This window comes from Montipora capricornis, chromosome 6, assembly GCF_036669925.1.
Source record: "Montipora capricornis isolate CH-2021 chromosome 6, ASM3666992v2, whole genome shotgun sequence".
Classification (NCBI taxonomy): domain Eukaryota; kingdom Metazoa; phylum Cnidaria; class Anthozoa; order Scleractinia; family Acroporidae; genus Montipora; species Montipora capricornis.
In genome coordinates this window covers 38,880,620-38,906,230 of record NC_090888.1, presented here as the reverse complement: position 1 = coordinate 38,906,230, position 25,611 = coordinate 38,880,620, and the positions used below count along the sequence as shown (strand labels likewise).

Genomic DNA, 25,611 nt, shown 5'->3' with positions numbered 1-25,611 from the left:
TTATGTACTTGCGTTTTAATTATTAACTCGAAGCGCAACTCGAAGTCCAACTCGAAGCGCAACTCGAACTCGAAGTCCAACTCGAACCCTAACTCGAAGTCCAACTCGAAGTCCAACTCGAACTCGAACTCGAATCCAAACTTGATGATACCTAACTCCCATTTTGCTGCAATTGCTATGATAAAACAATTTATTGCCGATGAAAAGCGATGAAAAAAAAAAACATTCTTAAATTATTCATCGGTACGTTTGGTCTCAAAATAGTACCGACAAAGGCTCCGATGCCTCAGAAGAATGTTGCGATTAAAATTGAAATTTGACAAGTTTAACAATAATACAATGTATGTGGAAGGAATACCTGCTTTTTAATAACCAAAATGGCGATGATGAAACGAAGGCAATCGCACAAGTTTGAATTTCAGGTCTCCAAATAAAATAAAGTCGATCAGGCTTAGCCGAAAAGAGATACAATTGAACCTTTTTCAAAACCAAACAAATAATTTCTCACGCACACATACAGTATTACAACCTGGAGAACAACGAGTGTTGCGTTGGCTGGATAATCAAGCTGTCGCTTACACTGTATCTTTAAAGAAGTCTTCAGTTTTACATTATGTAAAGATTATAAAATTTGAGTCCTTACGTAAATGGCACACTTTCTCATTTTGATTACAATTTCTTGCATTAAGAATCGATTCTTCACACCATGAGATATAAAATTTGACAGTCTTCCGCTTATTATACAAGAGCAACAGATCATCGTTCTTTCCCGCGGCAAGCCTCGTCTTTTCTCCCGCGGCAAATTTGCCGCGGCAAAGTGCACCTCGGTTTTACCGAGGGAAAAAAATTTGCATACCTCGGTGCCGCGCATCCACTACCTGCGGCAAAGACGAGGTATTGCCTCATCCCTAGGGGTCAATACTTCTAGGCGGTACTGTACTTTATAGTGTTTAGTTAACCCATTGGCTCCTGAACTGCCCCTCATTGATGAGTAAAATTTGTGTGGCGCTAGACAGTCAGTCAAATCGATTAAGTCTCACTCCCGGGAATCAATGGGTTAATGGTTGTTAAAATGGTGAAATCCAAAGAAAAAGAAGGATAAATTCTTATTTTTGGTCATGGCAGCACTACTTAACTCACTGATTCCTGAACTGCCCCACACTGATGAAGGGAAAGGAAAAGGAAAGAAAAACGAACTTTATTTAAGTGTCTAGTTGTTCTAGCGCTGGAACACTAATTGGGGACACTGTAAACCGAAATTAGTACAATTAACGCAAATCAAGTCAAATGTTGGTTTTTGTGGAGAGGGGAAACCAGAGTACCCAGAGAAAACTCTCGGGGCAAAGTAGAGAACCACCAAACTCAACCCACATATGACGCAGAGTCTGCGAATCAAACCCAGGCCACATTGGTGGGAGAGGTGAGTGCTCTCACCACTGCGTCATCCCTGCACCCCTAATGAGTAAGATCTCCAGGCATTAGACAAAGTAGAATCTATCAAGTCTTGCTTATAGGAGTTAATGGGTAAATAACAGAACTAGTAATGATTTATTTTTATTTTTTTGGGTACCTCATAGACTGCTATTATCAAATTTTAATTTAGCAGGCTAATTTTATTGTTATGGTACAAAATGACCCAGGAAAAAATTGGTGCATTTTCCCCCTTTAGTATAATTTGACCTGGACATACTAAAAGCACCATACAACAGCCACATTTTGTCTAAGTTTATCATAAAGCGTGATTGAAAATTTGATTGATAATGAACCCTGGCTCTGAGTTTACTTCTGCAAGGACTTTTACAATGGCACATAATCTTCAATTGTCTTTGCACGTGCTGATCAAGCTTTTTTCAGTGGCAAATGAAAGGATAATGATAGGAAGAAGAAGATCTAAGAAGAAGAATCATAATAATTTAGTTAATAATAATAATGATGTGCAATTATAACAGGTAATCACATAGGGCTGAGTAAAATTAAGGATTAATATATCACAAGGGCAGTTTGTGCAACTTCTGAAAATATGCCTTGGGTGATTAATCCTTAATTTTAAAAGGAGACACAATTATTTGTTGATAAAAGTTTTGTTTATTAAGGAGGTCAGAAATGCACGTTTTTGTGCAATTTTGCAGGAAGCCATTTCAATGTTCAGTTAGTTTCAGTGAACTGTAAAACACAAATGTCTGCCCAAGTTTGTGCAGATGGATAATGCGTTACAAGTATATCGTTCATCCTGTGTTTACTCTAGTCTAGACGGATAACACGAGAGACAGGTTATGCGTCTCTCGTATAAAAACGCCTGGAGTGAAAGTAATTTTGCCTGGGGCAATTACCAAAATTAATGAAAAGGTCCTTGTCTCAGCCAATCAACATTTAATAATTTTACCCTCTATGTTGATATAAATAATGATAATGAAAATCTTTTGAGAAATTAAAGGGATACATGTAGGTAGAGTAGATTAAGAGAAAAGAAAGATTGCTCTGGGTACATTGTTGGAGATCATTTCTGAAATTGTCCTTGAAGAATTGGCATTCACAGTGAGGGTACCCTTCAACCAAAAGCCGGCTCAGTTTGGCACAGCAACAATTAGTTACCTGTTTTTGGTACCTTAAAGGTAGTCACGCAGATGCAATGCGATATTATTCCAGAGAACTATTTATTATTCTGATAAATATGAGGAGTCAGATCTTCCCATTGAAAGAAAGGCATAGACTTTCGAAAAGTCCTTCGTCTAGATACGCGTGGAACATTCACTTCGCGTACGAAAAATCACGATTCGCTCGCCGAAACATTTTCTTCTGGGGTTATCGTGAGGTCGACTTGTGGCAAGTCTAAGAAAGGCATTGCGTATACAAGGCATAAATGATGGCGTCTATGAAAGGCAATCCTGTGTTGTACACTGTATATGTTGTATTTAACAAATTTTGTCCGGTATTTTTTTGACTAGGAACCTTGTTACATTTTTTAACCAGGTAAATATAATATTTTTTAACTAGGTACAGTAGCTGTCTAAGAGGGTTTTTTTTTTTTTTTCGGCAGGGGGTGATGTGGCTGATATTAAAAAATTGACCACTGTCTTTCTCATGTTTATTAAGTACTGTTCTTTATTCACACAAAAATTGGAACTAATAACTGCTGCAACAATTCACGTTTTAACTTGATTTGAAAAAGAAGTTGAAGTGAACTTGGAAATGATTAATTTTTTCCAACTTTTATGACAATTTGCTACTTTTGAAATTTTCTTCAATCTTTGTGGGTTTAGTATTTGTATAGATCACATGATTTCGAGTGCAATTTGAAAGAAATAAGCACAAGTAAATTTAAATCAAAGACGACTAAAATTGCACGAGCCAGTAGGGCCAATGTAATTTCTAGTCTTTGAAAAAATTTACAAGTGCTTATTTATTCCAAATTGCATGAGAAAAATCATGTGATTACTTACTAATTTATAATCTACATGAAAAAATTCGAGATGGTTAAAGTGGTACTATGATCAAAAAATCATTTCCTTTTTTTCTTCAGATTTTGAAAGCGTGTTTGCTTAACACCTAACTGGCAAAATTTTGAGCTTTGAGTTTTATCCAAAGGCTGTTTATTTTGAGTCTAAATTTTGGATTTCACGGTACGCCATTACTCACGTTCAAAACTGGCCGATTGGACCTCAGAGGGTTGGATCTAGAGAAAATGACGTCATTTACTCACTAGCTTAAAATTCAGCGTGTAAACGCAATTTATTACATATGCAAAACACGGGTTTAAAAGTCTGAAAGCCCGAAACTCCCGTGCTGCATATTAATTCGGCCGCGTACACACGCATTGCATTCTTAAACTAGTGAGTCTTTGACGTCATTTTCTCCTCCACCCAGCTCTCTCAAGATTTTAAAGTTAGTAATGGCGGACCAATAAATAAGAAAATTCCAGTTAAAATAGACAGGTGTCTTTTTAAAATCAGAACTTAAAACTTGGGTCAGTTAGTGTATCATGCAATCGGGGAAAAATTGCGCCATAAATTGCGCCATCCAAGGCGTGTGCTTGATTTGAAAACAAAAGATTTGACCCTAAACCCTATTGTTTATTAGCCAATCATAATCCAGAATTTTGATGTGTAATTTGCACTGGTATTACACTTTTTGCATTGTGTTATGTAACACTTGAACTACACTGCTCTCAGCCAATCAGAATCTAGTAATTTTTTTTCACGTATATTATTATACTAGTAACCGCATGTTATCTCAGGCAGCTACAGTAACTTATGTTGTATCATTTCCTCAGAAACGATTTGTAGTTATTTTGACCACAACTTACCTTGTTAAATCAAACAGAATGCACCCGCTTACTTATGCTTCAGAGTCTAGCCAAGGGCAAAGTATTTCAATCCTGCCACGTAGTCATAGTACTCCAGGCACTTATTAAAACCCTCTCAAGAATTACATTTTCATATCCCCTAGCTTCAGTCCTATAAGATTGTTTCTTCCTAGTACCCTTCTCCAAAGCGACCATCTAACACACTTCAATAATCTAAGATTACTACAGGAAATAAGCTGTATATAGCTGAGTACAGTGCCCTATTACAAATCAAGGTAGAAAACCAATTGTTGATTTTTTGAAAGAAAAAGGGCGAAGCTCTCTGAGTAGAGTAGAGAAGCAACAGAGAAAAAGTTTGCGTTACCCTAGCTCTTGTTCGCTCGGGTTAATAGTTATGGTAGGCAAGTCGCGTATGGCAATACTATACAGTTGGGTTTATAAAATCCTGTTTGTAAGAAATAATTATGCTGGGGAAATATTTAGGCAAACATACTAAGAACCTGGGTATGCTTTCAATTGGTTCATATAGCTTTATCTTTGTTTTCAATTTAAGGGGAGATCAGATAGGCTGGCTGCCTGGTACATATCTTTTTTGTAACTTACTTGTACTTGCTGTTGGAGTTTGGGCCGTGGCCTCACCAGAAAATGAAGATGCATCACAGATGGTATGAGTCTCATTATTCAGGGGCGGATCTAGCGGGAGGGTGCAGGGGGTGTGCCTTCTTCCCCCCACCCTCATTCTTCCACAAGATGGCTTGCTGCTTTCTAATACAACTGGTATTAGATGCAAAAAAACAAAAAAAAAAAAACAGAAAACAAAAGGAAAGTCTCCAGTCAGCTACAGTTATGCCATTCTTAAGTGGTGCCCCCCCCTCCTAAGAAAAATCCGCCCCTGTTATTTGCTGCTTTGACATTACATGAACCAAAGAAAATGTAGTTTTGGTTTTTTATCACGATGGTGAAGTACACTAATTAATACTAAAGTACTATCTGTTGTCTTGTGATGTTGTCACTTGTGGTTTACATGTACACTGTAGATTGTCTTTTCGACTGTATAAATTAACTAGTCTCCTTCAGGCCATAATATAATCTAGTTAAACATCACCTTACTAAAGTATGGTGCTCTGTTGTGATTGTTGGTTTTCCACAGCTGTATTTGGTGTTTTTTAAAAAATCCTTTCTTTTTGTGTGAATCCCTCCCTCGGTGGGCCACTGTCCCAAAGCTCTTCTGTTGTTGTGTTCCTTAATCATTGGTGTCCATGCTTCTGGCATTCCCATTCAACTGTCCCTGTTGATGTTGACAGTTTAATATTAAAGTCTTATGTGAATGGCCTATTTGACCCTGCATGTTTACCAAAATAATATTGAGGATTGATCACAATCGATACATTCAACTTCATTCCAAAGCAGGCTTGGTGTCCAGTGTACCTAAATGTGTTGTGGGGTCATGCTCTGAAATAGCAGACGTTGCTTTCAACATGTGGTGCTGTTGCGAGTAACTGACTTATACTGGCTATCCAGTGTACAGTTTTGGTGTGTGAAGTCCTCAAACATGATTGGCTTAAAGTGCATAATACACAAAATGTTTTATTAGCTTGTTCGAAAGAGCTTTCCATATAATGAAGAATGGTGTTTACTTTATTGTAATAGCACTCTTGGTTGCCCAATTATTGAATATTTGGATTTATGCAAATTATACGACTTGTGACGTCACATGATGGACACAAAGTGATGTAAAATCACAAAAAATGGACTATCTCTAAAGATGTTCTCTGTGTAGAACTGAAACTTTTTGCAGTTCTTATACTCATTACAAAGTTCCATGATATGGCCCACTGTGACGTTTCCATAGCAATGCAATGCAATCTCCATCCAAAGGGTAAAATCAGAGTTTCCCTCCCCAATAAGGGTTATTTGCTCTTGATGTTCATTCAGTGGGTGTGAGCGAATATGGACATTACACAGCATAAGCACAAGGAAGTCTGTTAGACTCTGGTGCAACAAAGAAGGCATTTTTCATTTCGGGAAGGTAGAGGTCTGGTAAGGAGTATGTTGCTATGGTGACATCATAATCACTATCACAATGTGTCGTTTTGGCAGCACATCAACCCTGCAGACTTAGTGTTTCATGGCTTCTGATAGGATGTGGAAAAAAATTAAAGATTACGCCGAAATTTTTGGCCATATTATGTGGAAACATGCGTTGATTATGCGAAAGTTACACCGGATTATGCGGTTTTAAACAAGTTATAAAATTAATAATTAGGCCCGTCCGATGTATTTACATGCTTACGGTAAATCCGTAATCGAAATTGCAACCAATACAATCGCATTTGTGACTGAATTTTTGCCCTTTGTGATTAAAATACAAGGAGGAGTCACCAATTTGCGAGCAGCTTTCACCGTTGAAATAAAAGGGTTAGCAGTTGGGATTTTGCCGCAACTTTTGGTAAAATAAATAAAGCGATAAAAAATTATTTTGTTTCTCGTCATGAATTTTGTTTCAATTTGGAGATAATGGAGCAAAATTGTAATACCGGTACCTTTGGAGCGCGATCCATTCCCTCGATCATTGACTTAGGGTGCGTTCGGTTGACCTATTCCAGAATAGGAATACATAGAGTATTAGTTAGAAATACTTCGTTTCCCTAGGTTTTGAAAGCTCATTAAGTGTGTTTGAGTAATACCTGTCTGGCAACATTTTGGGCTTTGACTTTTATCCAAAGGCTTTTTACTTTGAGTGTAAGTTTTGAATTTTACAGTCTGCCATTATTCACGTTCAAAGCTGATTGATTGGATCTATTAAAGAGGGTTGGATCTAGGGAAAAGTGACATCACTCACTATCTTAAAATTTCAGCGTGTAAATACAGCTTCATATATACACGTAGATGCAAAACACAAGTCAGAAAGTCTGAAAACCTGAAACTCATGTGCTGCATTTTAATTCTGCCACAATCATACGCATTGCACATCATTTTCTGCTTTATTCAGCTCTCTCAAGATTTTAAAATTAGTAATGGCGGTAAAATAGGGAAATTCTACTTAAAAGGAACAGGACAGTGTCTTTCTGAAATCAAGGCAAAACTTGGGTCACTTACATAATTTAAAGTGTTTAGTTAACATAGATTTGAAATCCAAAGAAAAAGAGGAAGACTGATTTTTTGGTCATAGTAGCACTCAAAACAGAGAGTATGTTGTATGCATTTGTATGTAAACTTTACTTCAAATGAGACTTGTGTTACAGTAGGTATTGTTCATCCGTCATCAGTGTTATGCAATCACTTTTCATGTTCTCACATGTCTTTGTCTCTCGCATTGACTTGTGCAATGGATTAAGAATCTGTCTGAATATCTGTTCTGAAGTTCCGAAGCAATCAGTTCACAGCTTCAAGTGATTTCAGGCAGCAAAATTGAAGAAGTAAACAAGCGCCACCAACACGAGTCACGGGCCACACCTCCAAACAGAAGCTGCACATGCCAACAAAATGGGAACAAGAAAACGTGTAGATTTTGCCATGGAGAGCATGTTCTCAAGGAAGAGAAATGTCCAGCCGCCAGGGGTACCAAATGCTCAAACTGCGGAGACCAAAACCATTTCGTAAATACTTGTCGCAAACTAAAGATATCACAACGCTCTGACACCAGGGTTAAACAGATTGAGACATCTGTCAAAGAACCCTTTGAGTCCGACTCTGACTCCAGCAATGTTGATATTATCACAAGCATCACAACTACAGTCATCCCAGTAAACTCTGAAAGTCCGCCAACATCAGGGTATACGAAACAAATTTACTCAATTATGGAATCGAAAGCTAAGCTGTCGAATTCCAAATCGACTGCTGTGCATCAATAAATGTCATTACCTTAGTGCCGACAACAAAACGACTAGTGACATGGAATAAAACAGAAATAGAAAATAACCCTTGGATCAACGCGGATGGAACTTCGAAATCTCAAGAATCTGAAAAAGTATTTGGTCAAATTTGTCGCTGTAAAGGAAAATCTTACACCTCTTATAAGGGCACAGTCAGCCCAGCACATTAAGCTGGTTACAGTCAGCATCAATGATTTTATGACAACAACGCCTACCCGTCCACAGCAGGCAGAGGTGGAAGTACTTAATGCAGCTGATGAAAATATCTTGAGCAATTTTCCAAGGCATCCGATCACCTGGTAGGATCCTTTCCTCGAAACGTCCACCTTGAAGTGGAAGCAAATGCAGTACCGGTCATCTTACGTCCACAGCAAATCCCCACAGCTCTGAAAATGTAAGGAAGAACTGACCAAGCTAGTGGATGAGAAGAGTGTTTCTCCCATTCACCAACCGGCTCCCTGGGTTAACAGTCTTGTACCAAGATGTCAGGTGCCCTCAGGATCTCTGTGGATCCAAGACCCTTCTACAAAGCTCTGAAGCAAGAAACTGCCGGTTCTCAATGAAATACTGCCCAAGCTATCCAAGGCTTAAGTCTTCTCTACAGAGGATCTTTTGATCGGGTTTCTGGCATTACTTCCTCGATGAAGAATCTAGTCTGCTGACGACCTTTAGGACCCCTTACGGAAGATACCGTTGGTTGAGGTTATCGTTTGGATTGTCTGTATCCTCAGATCAGCTAGAGATCTTTCAGAAATGTGTCAGTCAGGTGTTAGAAGGTATTGGAGGTGTTCTAAACATCGCCAATGACATTCTGATCTATGCCACACCCCATCGTCTATGCTCTGGAGCGATTCCATCTGTACATGTTTGGTAGAAGCACCCTTGTGCACAGCGACCATTAGCCACTTCTCCTTATACGTAACTGGTGTTTTGATAATTTTCTTCTGTTAAATCTGGAAAAACGAAGCTTATGGTGTTCAGAAGTAGACAACTGACTGCAAAACTTCCCGATTTTAAAATAACTGTAATGGGAAAAGAACTTACTCCAGCATCATTCGCTAAGGACCTTGGGGTTACACTCGATCCAAACCTCAATTTTGAAACTCATATTTTTAAAAAAATGTTTCATCCTGTATGTCGAGCCTTGGTTGGATTAGGTTCATCAAGCATGCGTATTCAGTAAGCTGTTTTACTGCTCATCTGTATGGTCAAGCACATTAGGAAAGAATATCGCTAAATTGAAATTGGTCTAAAACTTTGCCGCGCGTATAATCATAGGTACAAGAAGATTCGATCATATTTCACCAGCTCTGGTTGTCTGTTAAACAACGTTTACACTTTCGTGGCGTCATTTTAGTGTTTAAATGTATGACTGGATGTGCACCATACTACCTTAGTAATCACTTTGAAACTCGTTTTGAGGTTTCCTAGCACACAACCCGGAATGCAGGGCTCTTGAATATTCCTTTACAAGTATAGAACAGCCACTGGGCAGAAAACCTTTTATTATTGAGCAGTGGACTCATGGAACAATCTTAGTCAAAACTTAAAATCTTTGGAATCTGTGTCCTCTTTTAAATTTCATCTCAGATCAAGATTAATTGAAGACTTTTTAAATAGTAGCTGATTATTTTTATCATTGTTAACTGATACAATTTTTATGCGTTTTCTTTTAATTAAGCGAATGTGAGAATGATAAACACATAAATGATATGAAATGAAGCGTTGATAGAACCCACTGGGAACTCGCAAAAATCCGAGCCACAAATGGATTCAAACCCATGACCCTCCGTGATCTAGTCAGATGCTCTAACCACTGATTTTTCCGAGTTCTCAGTGGTTTCTATCAACATTTCATTTCATACAGTGTGTGTGTATCATTCTCACATTCGCTCACTTGGGTGGTTGGTTGGCCGCATCTCTCAGATGTGTTTTAAGGTGACTGCGCGATGCAGTTATGAGCTATGCTTTCAGTCGTTATATGACTCAAATAACGACTGACAGCATAGCTCATAACTGCATCGCGCAGATAGCCATGTGTTTAAAAACACATGGCTATCTGCGGCCTTTCCCTACATCTAGGTACAACGGAAAGCCGCAAGAATCTGGAACAAAAATTTATCTTCCAAATCGGCACCCTTAATCCTCACAGTATTAATGAATGCTTTACATTTAACTAATGTATTCCTATTTTTCACGTTGCCATGTTACCATCAATAGCGTAGCTCGTACTCTACTATATACATAACCCATAATTCTTCTATTCGCTCTGACAAAGGGCTGACACTCAAAACGTCAGCTTTTAGAATGACTGTACGGTGGTCAATTTACATTATCAACTCCATTGATAAAACCAAAAAAATGTGTATGTTGGCCTGGCATGTGTGCAGAGATGATTGGAAACAGTTAGTTGTATGGGGTGAACGTGTAGGCAGTATGACTGCGCTCAGCCAAGGGAGACACTGAGAAACTTTCTGAAATACCGACAAGACTGTGGGAATGGATCACTACTGACCTGTTCTCCTACAAAGGCAAAGACTTTCTCATCATGGTTGACTACTGTTATAGCTGCCTAGTATGTGTGCGACCACTGTGCCAGTGATAACGAAGCTGAAGACCCACTTCACCAGATACGGCTTTCCTGACACTGTGATCAGTGACAAAGGTCCTCAGTTTTCCTCCCAAGAATTTGCACACTTCTCAAAGTCATGGAAATTTAAGCACCTTACCATTTGCCTGGGTAGCAGCAAGTCCAGTAGAAAAGTCGAGATGCCCAGCATTCAAAACAGCCAAACAGCTGTCGAAAGATTTTCATTTGGCACTTCTAGATCACCGCAACACATGAACGCATTTGGCAGAAGGTGACAGTGGCCCATAAGGTGGACGACTCGTCCCACGTTTTTGAAACACCCAAAGGAGAAATCTGTGTCATTAATTTTCAGAAAAGCGGAGAATCAGCCCTGCCTAAAATTAATAGGTGGATGTAGCAACACCTGAAAGTGGGGCAACAACAGAAAGCCGACCAGCAGTACTTCCTCCACCACAGAAACCACCAGTTCCTGTACAGGCTGAAACCCGCTCAAGACTTGTCTAAGTAAAACGACCACCTTCTTTAATTGAATATGTCAAGGACTATGTGTATATCTGTGATTAACTGTTGATTTAACCAAGTGATTCATATGACATTCAGGAAACTTGGAGACTCATCTTTCATTCTCTTTTTTAAGATGTTTGATTTAACAGTGCTGATTAAGAACCAGTTGATTAAGAACAGGCACTGTGTGACTTTTTCTGGAGCATTTAACTTTCAAAACCAAGGGGATGTTATAATAGGTACATATATTGTTCATCTGTCATCAATGTTATGCAACCACTTTTAATGTTCTCACATGTCTTTGTCTCTTGCATTAACTTGTGCAATGAATAATATTAAAGGTAGCTGTTAGAAGAATCTGACTGAATATCTGTGTTCCCTTTTTGTAAATCACGCTTAATACTTAACTTGTATCCATGGCTCTACTGAGCCATTGAGTTTTAAATGTGGAATGATTGTTATTTCACATCCTAGAATTTTTAAAAATGAAAACATCTGTTTTCTTTTGAAACTATTTTTTCTGGTTCTTTCCTTTTCCAGTTTTTAGGTGGTATGCTGTTCACAATCCTGCAAGACATTATTGTTATAGCAATCTATTATGATCCTGATCATCATAGATGTGAGTAAACCACATGTAATTTATTAATGAAATCATTTACAATGATTATTCTTACAGTGTACCTTATTGAGAAAAAGGACTCATTTAATGATAAGCATTATAGCATACATGTAGCTAGTAAATTTGTGTCATCAAAATAGTAGTGTTTGAGATTGCTTCATCTTCCCATTGTGGATGCTGCATGATGATATCAACAAACGTATTCAGCGTGTTGTTTGTACAGTCAAACCTGTATAAAATTAATTATAACAGCCACCCTCGGGACTTGAGGAACTGGCCGCTTAATACAGGATCACAAAAAATTTCTCACTGGGTGTGGTCTAATGTCAATTTTAATGGAGTATCATACAAAAAACTTCCTGTAATGTCAATTTTAATGGAGTATCATACAAAAAACGTCCTGCAAGAAAACAATAGGACAATGAACACTCTTTCAGGCGATCAATACTTTAAACAAAGTTGCCAACTTGTAACTTAACGGTATAGCATACGTAACATTGTGTAAAAGTACTGTGCAATACATTGTCCTCTAGTCTTCTATGGTTTACAGTACTGTACATATTTCAGTGACTTACAGTTCACAACAAAATATCTTATTCTGCCATTTCGTAGTTGTCACGTTAAGTGTGCAGTTATAACAGAAATGTTGGTAATTAAAAGTAGCACTATAGATAATTAAACTGTTCATTCAAGTTAAAGTAATAGAGCAAGAATTACGGCGACTTAAAAAAGTCAGATGTGTACGTCTGGTGCTTTGGCATTTGAAACTTTTGTTTGTAGATCAAGTCGTTAACTGTCATACATCTGGAAAGCGTTATCGATACTAAATGGGCGATTATCAGCTTATACCGTTGTAGCTTTCTAAATGTCATTTCTTTAAAGTGATGAGGTAACGCATTTTAAACAATAAAATACCGCATTAAATGGCATGTGGCTTTAGTTTCCATTCAAGGATGGCTGCTTAATACAGGTAAAAATAGCAAAGATAGACAAACATACGACTGCTACAGGGTGGCCGTGGCCGCTTAATAGAGTTGGCCACGTAACGCAGGTAACAATTACAGCGTTTGTATGTATTGAGCGGAAAATCGGGTCTTCGAAAATTGCCCACCTACTGGAGGGTGGCCGTTATATAATGGTTTGACAGCACTGTAGTTTACAAAATGTATATGGTTGTCATGATACCGTTTATACACAAAATAATAAACTGTAAAGTTTAAATTTCAGTTACTGTACCTTTAGTATGCAATCAGTAGTAAGGCTGTAGACCCTCAACCTGTTAGAACATTAATTATAAATAATGTTATCGGTTACATGACAATGATATCTCAGGTATTAAAATTTTAATTATAATAGTAATGAGAATAATACACCTTTTTCCAAAATGGCCGCCATTTAAATATTCTTTTGTTTTTATTCAAGTTAGCCCTTGATGCCTCGTTCTTAAGCTTAAAATTCAAAAGAATATTTTGTCTTGAAGACGCAACAAGGGCCAATTTGTATGCGCATAAATCAGTGGCCATTTTGGAATAAGGTGTATTATTATTATTATTATTATTATTATTATTATTATTATTATTATTATTATTATTGCCATGCATCTACATGTAATTGCTTGCATTTCTGGACATAGTGGACCATTAAATGTTTATGATCTTTTTTGCTTTCTCTTTCAAGTTATCTTTCAGGGTAGTCAAAGTCACTACAGATTTTGTGTTGGGTATCCTTTGATAACACAGTTATGCCAACTGTTCAATGGAGAAGTATAGTAAACTCATGATGTTTGTGTAGTGTTTGTTCAGTGGGGAGACATGGAGGAAACTCTGTCCATTCATCATACTTTACGTACATGTATGTGTACAGACATTGTATTAACTGTTGACATCTTTGGAAGGTTGTTTGTTATTGCAATATTTGAATTGCAGGAGGGGGCTTAATGCTGCGTAACTACCTGTTGTAGACCAAGCGTGTCGGAAACAAGGACTGATTCCATCGGACTAAACTCAAATTGTAAACATTAATATTATTTCTTCATCGTGACTCAATGATGCTCACTCACTACAACAGTCAGGCGTTCTTGCCCTAAAATATTAGGTGATCTGGGTCCTGAAATGCTACATTCCTTCCCTTGTAGATAACAGATGGCAGCATTATAAGCTTAACGCTGAAGTATTGATAAAAAATGACAAACAGTTCTATTTAATATGAGAAACATGCAATGTCCTTGAGTGTTCAAATGCATGTCAACAATAATAATGTCTCGAAGTTTCTACCCCATTACTATTGTGAGTGTCTTTGATGGTTAAGTAGAATAGTCTTTTAGATAACTTGGTGTCACTCTTGGCCTCTTTGATCTCCTGAGTGGTACTTCGGGTTCAGGAACAATTTGCACTCTGGGCTCAATAGCACTTGGAACTCTGAGTTCAACAACATTTTATTTTGGAATTCTGGGTTCAACAGCATTCCTGCACTGCTCTTTGAAGTTGGGTGGGTTCCTCCTGCTTCTGTATTTCTGCTTGAGTACTGGACTCCTTCTTGGGGTCGTAGAATCAAGCTGTTGCCATTTTTGCTCAGGACGGTGTATGGGTTTTCGGGTCGAACCGAGTTGAAAGCTTGTCTCTTTTCTCCTACTGAACTAGAACCTGCTCACCCAGAAGTACTTCTGAGTCCATTGCACCTCTCCTTGTGTCTGCATATAGGTTTTGCTCTTACTCTTCTGTTCGCTGTCTCTGTCAGGCACCTCTTGTTCTACATAACTTTGTATGTCACTCAGCTCTGGACGCTTCATACGTATTCTGTGGCCAAAGACCAATTCAGCTGGGCTTACCCCTGTCATTGGGTGTGGCAGACGTTGGTAAGCTAGTCAGTTCTCTCTTCCAGTTCTTCTTCTCAGCATGAGCAATCTGGAGGCGTTTTAGCAGCAAGCTGTTTTCATGCTCCACTTCACCATTTGCCTGGGGCCACTTTGGTGTATTAAACTCTATGGTGTCTGATGCCCTGTTGCTCCTTGTATTCTGTGCATTCTTTCGCTATGAAATGAGGTCCGTTGTCTGATTTCAGACTCTCTGGTAGGCCGTATCTTGCGAACATTCCCTCTAGGCTTGAGATAATCTTGGAAGTAAAATTACTGTGGATCTTAAAACGTCAACCTCGTCATAACGGCTATGATGGTCGACTACAACCAGAATGGACTCGCCAGTTGATAATTGTCCTAAGAAATCGACAGCCAAATCTCTCCATGGTCTGGTTTATAGCACTTACTACTCTGCTGTGTACATGTAGCTTCTGTTTAGTCCCACCAATACCCAAATGGCCTTTATGAGCCAGGGATAACATTCTTGGACTGAGTTTCTTCAGGATGATGATTCTTGTACCCCTGAGTATCAACTGTCCAATTGTGCACAGCTCACCACTGCATGGAAAGTACTGTTTGTAGACTAGTTGACCCCATGGCTCTGCATTGATGCACATTGTGGTTGAGGTTTGTGGTAGCCCCATTTTAAGTCGAGTTTAATGAACACCTTATTGCTATTTAAGCTCTGCATTATCCTGTCAACTGTGGAGATTGGGTGCCTCTCTCTTGTTATCTCCTGGTTTGCCCTGCACATGTCTTTGCAAAGGCCCTGTGACTTAGGGACAACAACTAATAGGTTGACCAATGGGGTTGGCCCTTGAGCTGGCTCTATGATGTCAAGGTCAACCAGTTCGTGGATCTTTACTTCACCTTTCATCTAAGACTGAAAGGGGTCCTCCTTATTGGCTGAGCCGCCAGGTTTACGTTTGGATCGATGTGGAGCTTGACCGCTTGACCTTTCAGCTTTCGAAAGTCATTGTGTTTTTCCTGCAGAATCTCACCATATTCTTTGAGCTTGCGTGAACTGCCACCACTTCTAGTCCTATCTTCAGTACCCCGAGATTTGTTGCAGTTTCCGATATTAGTGCTCAGGGGATCTCCTTCAATGTTGATCACGTAAAAAAAATCGGCATTGGTTGAGGTCACACTTAGCAGTTTACTAAGGTAAAAACCCTTAACTATGGTATAAAAAAGGTAAGCAAAGTTTACTATGGTAAAACGCATAAGCTGACTTTTACATTTCCCAGACGTTTCCTTGTCACAAGAGTGCTACTCAAATGCCGAGTTGATGACAGACAGGAATTTTTCGAGTTCCGTCGCGTGAGTCTTAACACAACAACTTAATATATTTCGTGACTGCGCCATGGATCGTGAACGTGTTGTAGCTTCGATTGTGGCTCTATTGTTTCTTATCATTGCAATCCGTAAAGCTCAGAGATTTAGATTTCTGGCTCTTTACCTTGTTTTTGAAAGGAGGCAATTTGATCTCACCAATGCTCTTCTCACGACCAGAATTAAGAGATTACAAAAGCGAAGAAGAAGGAGAGGAGCTTTAGCAAGACGGAGGAGAGTGGCGGGGGTATATCCGAGACCACAAGGATGGTTTGAAGAAATGTATGAAAATCCTGTCATGTTTTCGTTATTCGTTAAAAGATTGTGAGGGAAGGAGATAGAAAGCGCATGTATATAGAGGGCACACGCAAATTCAGCAAAGTCACGAAATGCTTCTCAAAATCATGACAAGATGTCACCTAAATAAACAAAGTTTAGATAAACGCTAGATAAACCATGCTTTTTCAGATTGTTTTACTATAGTAAACTTTGCTTTCATCCGACCGCCGTTGCTAACGCAACAGACTAGAATTGCGTTTACCATGGTAAAGTGAGAAAAGCCGGTCACATTGAAAAACCCATTTACCATGGTAAACTTTCGTTTACTATGGTAAAAAAAGCTCAAGTGTGACCTCAACCATTAACAGAGTTCTCTCCTGCAGTGACATCACAAAAGAATGTTCCTATTATATCCAGTGGATGCGTTTCCTATCTGAGCAAGCTGATTTGCACTTCACTTTAATTATTCTTCTTTATGGCCACCGCCATGTTTGTTTCTTGATGATGTTGGTGCTTGATCCAAAATCCACAATCATGTTCAGCTTGTAACCTCCAACAGTGACTTCTTATTTTTGACTGGAAATGCATTTTACTGGGGTATCTTCTAGTTCATTATCTTGGACCATAGACCATATTTGCAGCACCCCTCTTGGTATCCCTGTGTTGTTTTTCTTACACCACCCTTCTGCTTTGTCTTGCCTCACTCTTGGAACTGTCCCTCCATTCCACATATACGGCAAAAGCATCCTCTTGCTGGCCTCGTCAAGTCTCTGCCAAAATGCTCCAGGTCTACCGCATTGATAACAGGTCTGTTTCAGGTCTTTGTGGAGAAAATGTGACTTGTTCTTCTCACCAGAGCCTCTTCTTGTTTCCTTTACGTTAATGCAGCGTATAACTGGTGGAATTTCTCCTTTTCCCTCTTGGCGCATTGCAGCAAGCTGATTGTCGACTTTTTTGCAATTTTCAGCTATTTCAAGCACTCTTCTTAAGTTTAGGCCACAACCTTCCTCCAGCAGTTTTCTCTTAAAGTACAGCTGTACGTATTACTGCACTTGCAGTGAGAGTATTTCATCACAAATCTGGTTGGCTGTGTCTGAAGACTCTGTAGTTGCAATCTTTCACTGCACTTCTGAGTCTAGTGGCAAACTGTTGAATTGTCTTCCTGGGTGCTTGTGTCTGAAGATGTCTGAAGCATTGCCTGGCATACGTCATGTTGACCTTTGGAACAAAGTACATGTATGCACTCAGCGCTTCCACCGCTTTCTTGTAGTCCAAATTTGCGTCTCCTGTGTTTGGGAGAGTGAAGAAGATATCTTGAACATCTGTTGCCCCTAGAGGCAGAAATACACTGTAATGCATCTCTTTTGTTGGTTGTTTGCTTTTTTCTCATTGAAGATCAGGCCTTTTTCATCTGCAAACATTTCATATGCTGTTGGTAATCACTTCTTTCTTGAACCAAACGTGTTTTGGTCGCAGTGGCAATCAAATGTTTTAATGTGGTTTCTTTCACGATCATCCATGTTTTGTCGCAAAAGTCCTGTTGGTTTTGTTTTCCCTTGGGAGTGTATTTATCCTCAGAATTTGCCAATGCTGTGGATTGAGCTTGTTGGAAATACGGACAGATTAGATTGGATTATAAACTCAAACTGTTAACATTTATTTCTTTATCACGCCTTGTGCTCATTCGCCACAATTGTCAGGCATTCTTGCCCTAGTTAGGAGTTCTGGGTCCTAAAGCACTCTACTACGTACAGGTCCTATGGAAAGATCTGACTTTACAGGGTTTAATCTTTGGCATTAATTTTATGCCCAAGTAATACTGATCTGAGGTGTATTTAAATGTCTCACCTTAACGTTTGCAGTCATGCAGGGTAGGTTAAAAGCATTGCACAGTTCTTTACCTAAAACATACTTGACTTTTTACCAGTTGTATTATCCTGTTGTTTCCTTAACGTTTTTCCTATTTCTCTAGAATGGCTATTTTGAGCTTAATTTTGAAGGTGAGGTTAAAGCATTTAGGAAATTCTTTTGAAATTATATCAGGAAAATAGCAAAGTTTTTCATCTGATTATCAAAAAATTAATTGTGCTAAGAATATAAAGAACCTAGTAGATATGCTTTATGCAAGTAATTGTAGTGGAATCTAATGAAGGTGTTGAGAGAAAGAATTAACTATAATTAAAATGGACAAATTATGCAAGAATGCAAGTTTGGCCAGTCATGTGTTATTATTAATACCCGGTAATATTATTTTTATAAAAATCTTTCTGTCAGACTCTATTGCTAGGTTAACTTTAAATGCCATGTGTTACATGTGCCTGGTCTCAAACACACGGTCTGGAATTTTAAATTAACAAGTGAAAGGCTTGAATATGGGAAAAAACTTAAACACATTTGTCTACTTTTTCAATGTTAAGTATATGTCTTAATGTAATGATTTCCACGTAAAAGGAAAATTAATTTCCTCAAAATTTTAATACAGAAATACTGAATCTGTCAAAACATTCCATTTATGAGACAAATTGCACTGTTTCTTCAGGACACTGAGGAACTTTTTGCTCTTGAAAAACACAAGTCATAGTTACTGTTAGCAAATCCTTATTCTTCACAGCAAGTTCCTACTTTCAGTTGGGTTTAAAGTTACAAAAAATTTAACACAAAAATACCGGTATGTCATCAACAAAATTTTGGGAGAAAACAACATGAATTTAAGAATCAGCATTATAAAATCTTGGCTAAATTTTTGCTTAGAACTAATGGTTGCAATAAATCAGCCACTCTACATTTTGAAAAGAAATCTATGAGTTTCCGCTGCTGTGTTTTGAAATTCAACGGTATCTGAGTAGGTACACTGGGTAGGCATATAGTGACCTTTCACTTCAGGCCTTCTGATATTACGCGAAGGTGTGATTTCACAGAATCGACCTCAAATCGCGTCTGATCGCACAATTAATGAAAAATCGCATAATTCACAAAAGAACGCACAACATTCATAAAATAAAACATAAATCAACTAGTTTCTTAGGAATTCCTGCTTAAATACACCATTTTTAAGATGATTAACCCTAAAGAACCTTTGTCACCTTCGATTTCATAAACATTCGAAGATCAAGGCATTATTTTGCATGTCGGGAGCCTGGTACAAGTCTCATTCTTAAAGTTACACGCTGAAGTTTGAAGCTAGAGAGTCACTTTTCCTCGATCCAACCCTCTGAAGTCCAGTTGGGCAGTTTTGAGCATGAGTAATGGCAAACTGGAAATCCAAAACTTACACTCAAAATAAACAACCTTTGGATAAAAATAAAACCTCAAAATTGTGCAAAGCAGTTGTTAAGCAAAGGCACTTTCAAACTCTGAAGAAAGAATGGCACTTTCATTTATATGTGTCATTTATCATTCTTTCTGAAACAATATTCTCGTCTGAGAAGGAGGTATGTTTAAGTACATTCATTAGGCAAGTAGTACCTGTGTCGAAGTGCTCAATAGCACCAAGTTACAAGGGCTAAGACAACCTAACTTGGAACGTCCATGTGAATGGGGTAGTCAAGAAAGCAAGTAGGAAATTCTATTTCTTAGTGTAGCTCAAACAGGCTTGACTGCCTCCTTCAGACCTAGTTCTCTTCTATCTATCGTGCGTAAGATCCAAAGTAGACTATGCTGTACCAGTATTTTACCACGCCCTTCCGCAATATCTAAAGAATGAGCTTATGCGTATTGAGAAATTTTGTCCAGCACAAGCGACAACAAAGCCTGCGAATTTTTGGGCATAACGCCAATAGCCAAGCACTGTAGTCTGCTATGCAGTAAACTGTTTGATGACATAATAAATTATTATTAGCTGACCCAAATCATAAGCTAAACAGTTTACTGCCACAAAACAATCGCCCTTTCATTTTACCTTGTGTCATCACTAACAGGACTAATAACACTTTTATATTTTCAATGGCCCGGCAATGCAATGCATCTTCGCACAAGTCCTAGACTGTTTCTTAAAAATTTTTAAGTGTAAGGATGGAAACGTCTTTTGTTGTTGCTTTTTTTGTTTTTGTTTTTTTTATTAAATAACCTATTGTAATTATATTTATCTTGATTTTTACAATTTGTAAAAAAATAATTAATTCAGCCCCCGGGCTGCGATGCGATTTTAAATAAACTACAGTGTATCTGTCTGTCTATCTATCTTGCAATTTTGTAAACTTTTAATGCTGGCTTATTATTCACTCTTTGTTTGCAGCCCCTTTCATGCCTACTTATCTTTCAAAATCATCGCAGTAGAGGAGGAATACAAGATTATAGTTGGACAGGTAATTAGTTTTATTTTTATATTACAACTAATGGAAACAAGAATTTTTTTTTGTCAGTTATCGTAATGTTGCAGTTAACTTTTCGTTTCAGTCATTTTTTTTTTATCTAGGTAATTTTTTTTATTATAATAAGCTAGTTAATTTTTTTAAGTAAGTGATTTTTTTTAAAAAGTATGAAAAAGTGGCTTCAAGAAGTTATACAGAAATCAACCCACTCGTCAAAATGTGCTTATCCTATGGTTTGAAAATGCCCACCAACCAATGGCAGCTCCAACATTCCTCTCTTTGATGGAGATCGACTGAATGGTAAAAGGTCACCATGTATCCCAACAGTACTAGTCTTGCTCTTAGGAAAAATCACTGATATTGAAAAACATTCTGCTCAAATAATGACCAAGTTTAGAAAAATCCAATGACTTATTTCTCCTACAAGATTCTGAGATCTTTGCAGTGCTGATAAATTATATTACTTTTGATTTATTCCCAAGAAATTTCTTTACATCAGATTGTAAACAAATGATTTTGCAAAATGAGCTGAATTTCCTTTGAAGATAAATTGAAGTTTATTAATATTGTAACAGTACAAACAAATAATACCATAATGATTGTAACGTCATAATGATTGTAATGTAGTTACTTTCCAGTAGTTGTATAGACTGCTCTTGTTGATTGAAAATCTGAGAGACAAATATTAATTTTATGAATCTTGTTTTAAACAAGTTAAATTGACAAAGGAATCCTTAAAGAAGATCACTGTTTTTTCATTACAAAAAGTAGTCCTACTTTGTAAAAGACAGAAAAGGGTTTAGCTCTGATGAAGGGCTAATGCTCAAAACATCAGCTTTCAAATTTCTTTACATTGGTCAATTTTTTACCATATCAACTCACTTGATAAACCCTTTTCTTTGTTTCATTTTCCTGACACAGCACCACAGCTTCTTTACAATCTAACCTCTTTATCCAACAAGTGAAAGAATTCTTTACTTCCAATAACCATCAACCAATAGTCTTAACCCAATGACCAAGACAACAGTTGTTTTAGACTAAACACTTCAAGTGAGTGATTACTCCAATCACTACAATGTGTGCCAATCCCTTACCTAGCTGGAATGCAGTGTCTGACACTTGCAGACTAATCCTAATTATTGAAAGCTAACCATTTTAAAATGGGTGCTTTGACTTAAATACTGCTTATCAGCGCTTATAATCAAATGGGTGCTTAGACTTACCAGTGTATTTGTAAAGACTGTTTATTAGCGATATCTGTAGACAGTCTGCAGTTGTCATACACCTCCTGGAATAATAACTGTTTCACATAAGACAGTGCATAACCCTAATCACTGATTAAGCTAATTAGCCCTAATTGCTAAAATGCAGGCAGTGTCCCTAACCTTACAAGAAAGAGCAAATAACCATAATTTCAAAGTGAGTGCTCAGTAACCCAAATCACTAAGCTGAGCATTTGACCCTAATCACTATAAAATTAATTTTGTTGGTCTTTGATAGCACCCAACAGAAAAATTTTACCCATTTTTTGAAAAATTTACCTAGTTTAAAAAACGTTACCTGGTTAAAAAAATATTACCTAGTTAAAAATAAAATCACCTAGTTAGAAAAACACCAACTAGTTGAAAATAAAAATTAACTGAAAACAAAAATTAACTGCAACAGTAACAAATCTGATCCCACTAACACTTGCCCAATGCCTCAGTCAGCAGTGGTGAAAAAACATGGCCATGTTTTTCTTCGTGCAACATTCTAACATTTTTTAAACATTAAATTTTACTTATTTCTTTCTGTCTTAAGTTTGCCTAAATGTCATTTCTGTGTTAATATGTCTGCAAATCATTTAACTGTGGATGAACTACAAGCAAATTTCAACAAAAAGCTTGCTCCATTGAAAGATGAGATTGCTGAGCTTAAATCTTTTATTGAAGAGCCGGCAAACCAAAAATGCATTGAAGTTCTGACAAACTCACTGAACAAGAAAAGGAGTGTGAAGAAGTCAAAAAGGAGAACACACTTGAAATCTGCAGTAAATACACTAGATTTTCTGGTCAAGAAACTGATAGTTGCCTGTAATGAACTGGAACAGTACTTGAGGAGAGAGTGCCTAGAAATTCCAAGGGATACCAGTGTTAGAAGATGAAGATACGAATAAGCTGGTTATTGGTGTTGAAATTGAACAACCTTGCCAGTTCAAGGTTGCAAATGTAATTCTCATTCATAAAAAAGATTCATACTGACCTGTCTAATTATCGCCCAATCTCTTTACTTTCTACATGTACCTTCAATAAGCTTGTAGAAAAAATTGTGTCCAGTAGACTTTTATAATTAATTTTTTAGAAAAGGTAAAGATGCTTTTTCAAGGTCAGTTTGGCTTCCGTTCTAAACATTCAACTGACTTTGCCATTCGTAGTATTACTGACAAAGTTCAACAGGCAATTGATCAAGGTGATCTATCATGTGGTATTTTCCTAGACTTGAGTAACGCCATTTGACACTGTAGATCATGCTATTCTTATTGAAAAACTTGATTTCTATGGCGTAAGGGGTACTGCTAAAGACTGGTTTACTTCATATCTTACCAATCGCCAACAGTTTGTTACTGTTAATGGCAAACAGTCTGACCTTACTAGAATATCCTGTGGTATACCTCAGGGAACAGTCCTGGGTCCAATTCTTTTTTTACTATCATAATAAAAATTGTATTAATGACTTTCCTCTTTGTTCAACACTTTTTGACTTTCACCTTTTTGCTGGTGATGTGCGCTAATCTCTTTTTTTGACGCAAAGACAAAAATATTCTACAATATAAAATTAACGATGAACTAAACAATGTCAGTATGTGCACCATTGGCTTCGTTCTAACAAGCTTTCACTAAATATAGAAAAATCAAGTTTTGTTTTATTCCATCCTCCACAAAAAAAGATTTCCTGTGATTTGCAGTTAATCTTAGAAAAAAGAGTGCTTAAATCAGGAAAAGTGTATAACATATGTGACCGTCCAGATGAAAAGGATGCTTAACCAAAAAGCGTTTCAAGGTGTTTGAAATGAAGGAAAAGATGTTTATCTGTGTTTGAAGCGCCAACCTGTGCTACATTGTATCCCAGCGAAGGGGAGAGATGTCATATGAAGATCGCTGTAAACTGTTGTGTTGTCGCAGTTGACTGACAGAAGACTATATTTTTCTTTGATTGAATGCTATAAACTTGTATTTGGATTGAATAGTCTTTGTTTTCGTGACTTTTTTGAGTTCGCTTCAAAACGTACCAGGTCCAATCATAACTACAAACTACAAGTTAAATCGGCGAACTGTAATTGTTATAAATATTCATTCTTCATTAAAATTATTCGCGAATGGAATGACCTGCCTGCCAATGTTGTTGAGGTAGGAAATTTGAGACGTTTTAAAATAGCTCTTAAATCATACATGTGTATTTCTACGGTTCCACTTGTAAACATATATCTTGGTATTTTGTTTTGGAAGTTTATTTACATAGAGTTAACCTATAAAACTTCCTTTTTTGGGTATTACTTGTATTTATTTGTTTTTGATACCTTAAATAAAGTATATGTATGTACATCTGTCAACAGTGCACAATAATTATTACTGTCACAGCAAATTATTTCAGTAGAGAATTAATGCACGGAGTAATTTCCCGTTTCATTCTGTTTCTTAAAAGACCCCTTTTGTTTTTTTTAAGCTTACCGGTTTATGAATTAATCAGAAAACAACGTAGATGAGGTTTCTTTCCTAACAAGCCGAGGAGCATATAATTTAGTGCTGTTGAAATAATGACAGAATGTTTAAAGTAAGGAGCGAGACTACGTAAACTGGTTTGACGCCTTGTGGTTTGTTCTGTGAAATAACAGTCGCGTAGAAAATTTGATCATGGAAACATAGCCGTGGAAACATTGTCTGCCTTGTGTCTGGGTTGCCAGTGACATTTCAATGCATAAAACGTGGCTTTGCATGTAAAAGTGTGCATGTGGAAGAGATGCATGAAACAAAATCAGCTAAAAAATACCAGCAACTCCGAGGCATGTACTAAAACCAGGAACACCGGAACACTCCGGAACATTCCGGAACACCGGAACATCCTGGAAGTAACCCAAAACCCTCAATTTGGCTAACCCTAGGCCTAGCTAGGCCTTAAGTTGGTTTTTAGGCCTAGGTTTAGCACAGCGGAACACTCCGGAACACCCTGGAAGTTAGGGTTAGCCCTCAATTTGGCTAACCCTAGGCCTAAAAACCAACTTAAGGCCTAGCTAGGCCTTTGAGGGTTTTGGGTTACTTCCAGGGTGTTCCGGTCAGTGTTCCGGAGTGTTCCGGTGTTCCTGGTTTTAGTACATGGGCAACTCCAAAGCCGTTTGCGTGACTACAAAGCTTAATTACCCTCAGGAGAATCAGTAGCTTCCATTCATGCCAACATTTAAATCCTCATAGTACTTTGATTCGTAACTTCTGCCATTGAAACCACTTTCCAAATTCACAGTCGATCTTATAAACTCGATAACAGGAATATTTTGAAATACTTGAAACAAGAATTCAAGTTCAGCTGTTGAGATTCTGAATTCTCGTGGGTGTTCTCTTCATTTGAAAACATAGTACACTTAAAGTTTGTAATTCCATTTCCTTAAAAGAATCATTTTAAACGTATAAACTACACAGAGCGCATTAATGTTTAGAAAAAACTGCAATTTGAAGCAAGATTTTGTGAAAGACTCTTCCGAGATTACAATCAAAAAATCACTGTAAAAAATAAACGCTGTTTCCAAAGCAAAGCACCTATCTCTAAATAGCAATATCACAAAAACGGTGAAGGCATTATTTTAACCCTTTCACTCCCGTGGGGTTCCCCATTGATGAGTAAGATCGTCTGGCGTTAGACAGAGTAAAATTATAAGTGGCACTCTTACATTGTAGGAGTGAAAGGGTTAATGGGG

At 37.7% G+C, this 25,611-nt stretch overlaps 1 protein-coding gene across 3 annotated transcripts in view; it reads left to right on the top strand.

The window, feature by feature from the left end:
• Positions 1–25,611, top strand: part of LOC138052086 (type-1 angiotensin II receptor-associated protein-like) — a 40,001-nt gene that overhangs the window by 5,703 nt on the left and 8,687 nt on the right. For all 3 annotated transcript variants that reach the window (XR_011132995.1, XM_068898447.1, XM_068898446.1), the window contains exons 3-7: positions 4,857–4,968; positions 11,813–11,891; positions 13,569–13,611; positions 18,329–18,356; positions 20,591–20,660. Coding sequence is in view for 2 of the 3 variants with exons in the window: in XM_068898447.1 (XP_068754548.1) it covers positions 4,857–4,968; positions 11,813–11,891; positions 13,569–13,611; positions 18,329–18,356; positions 20,591–20,660 (332 nt within the window). In the remaining variant the exon portion in view is untranslated. The remainder of the gene's footprint in view (positions 1–4,856; positions 4,969–11,812; positions 11,892–13,568; positions 13,612–18,328; positions 18,357–20,590; positions 20,661–25,611) is intronic.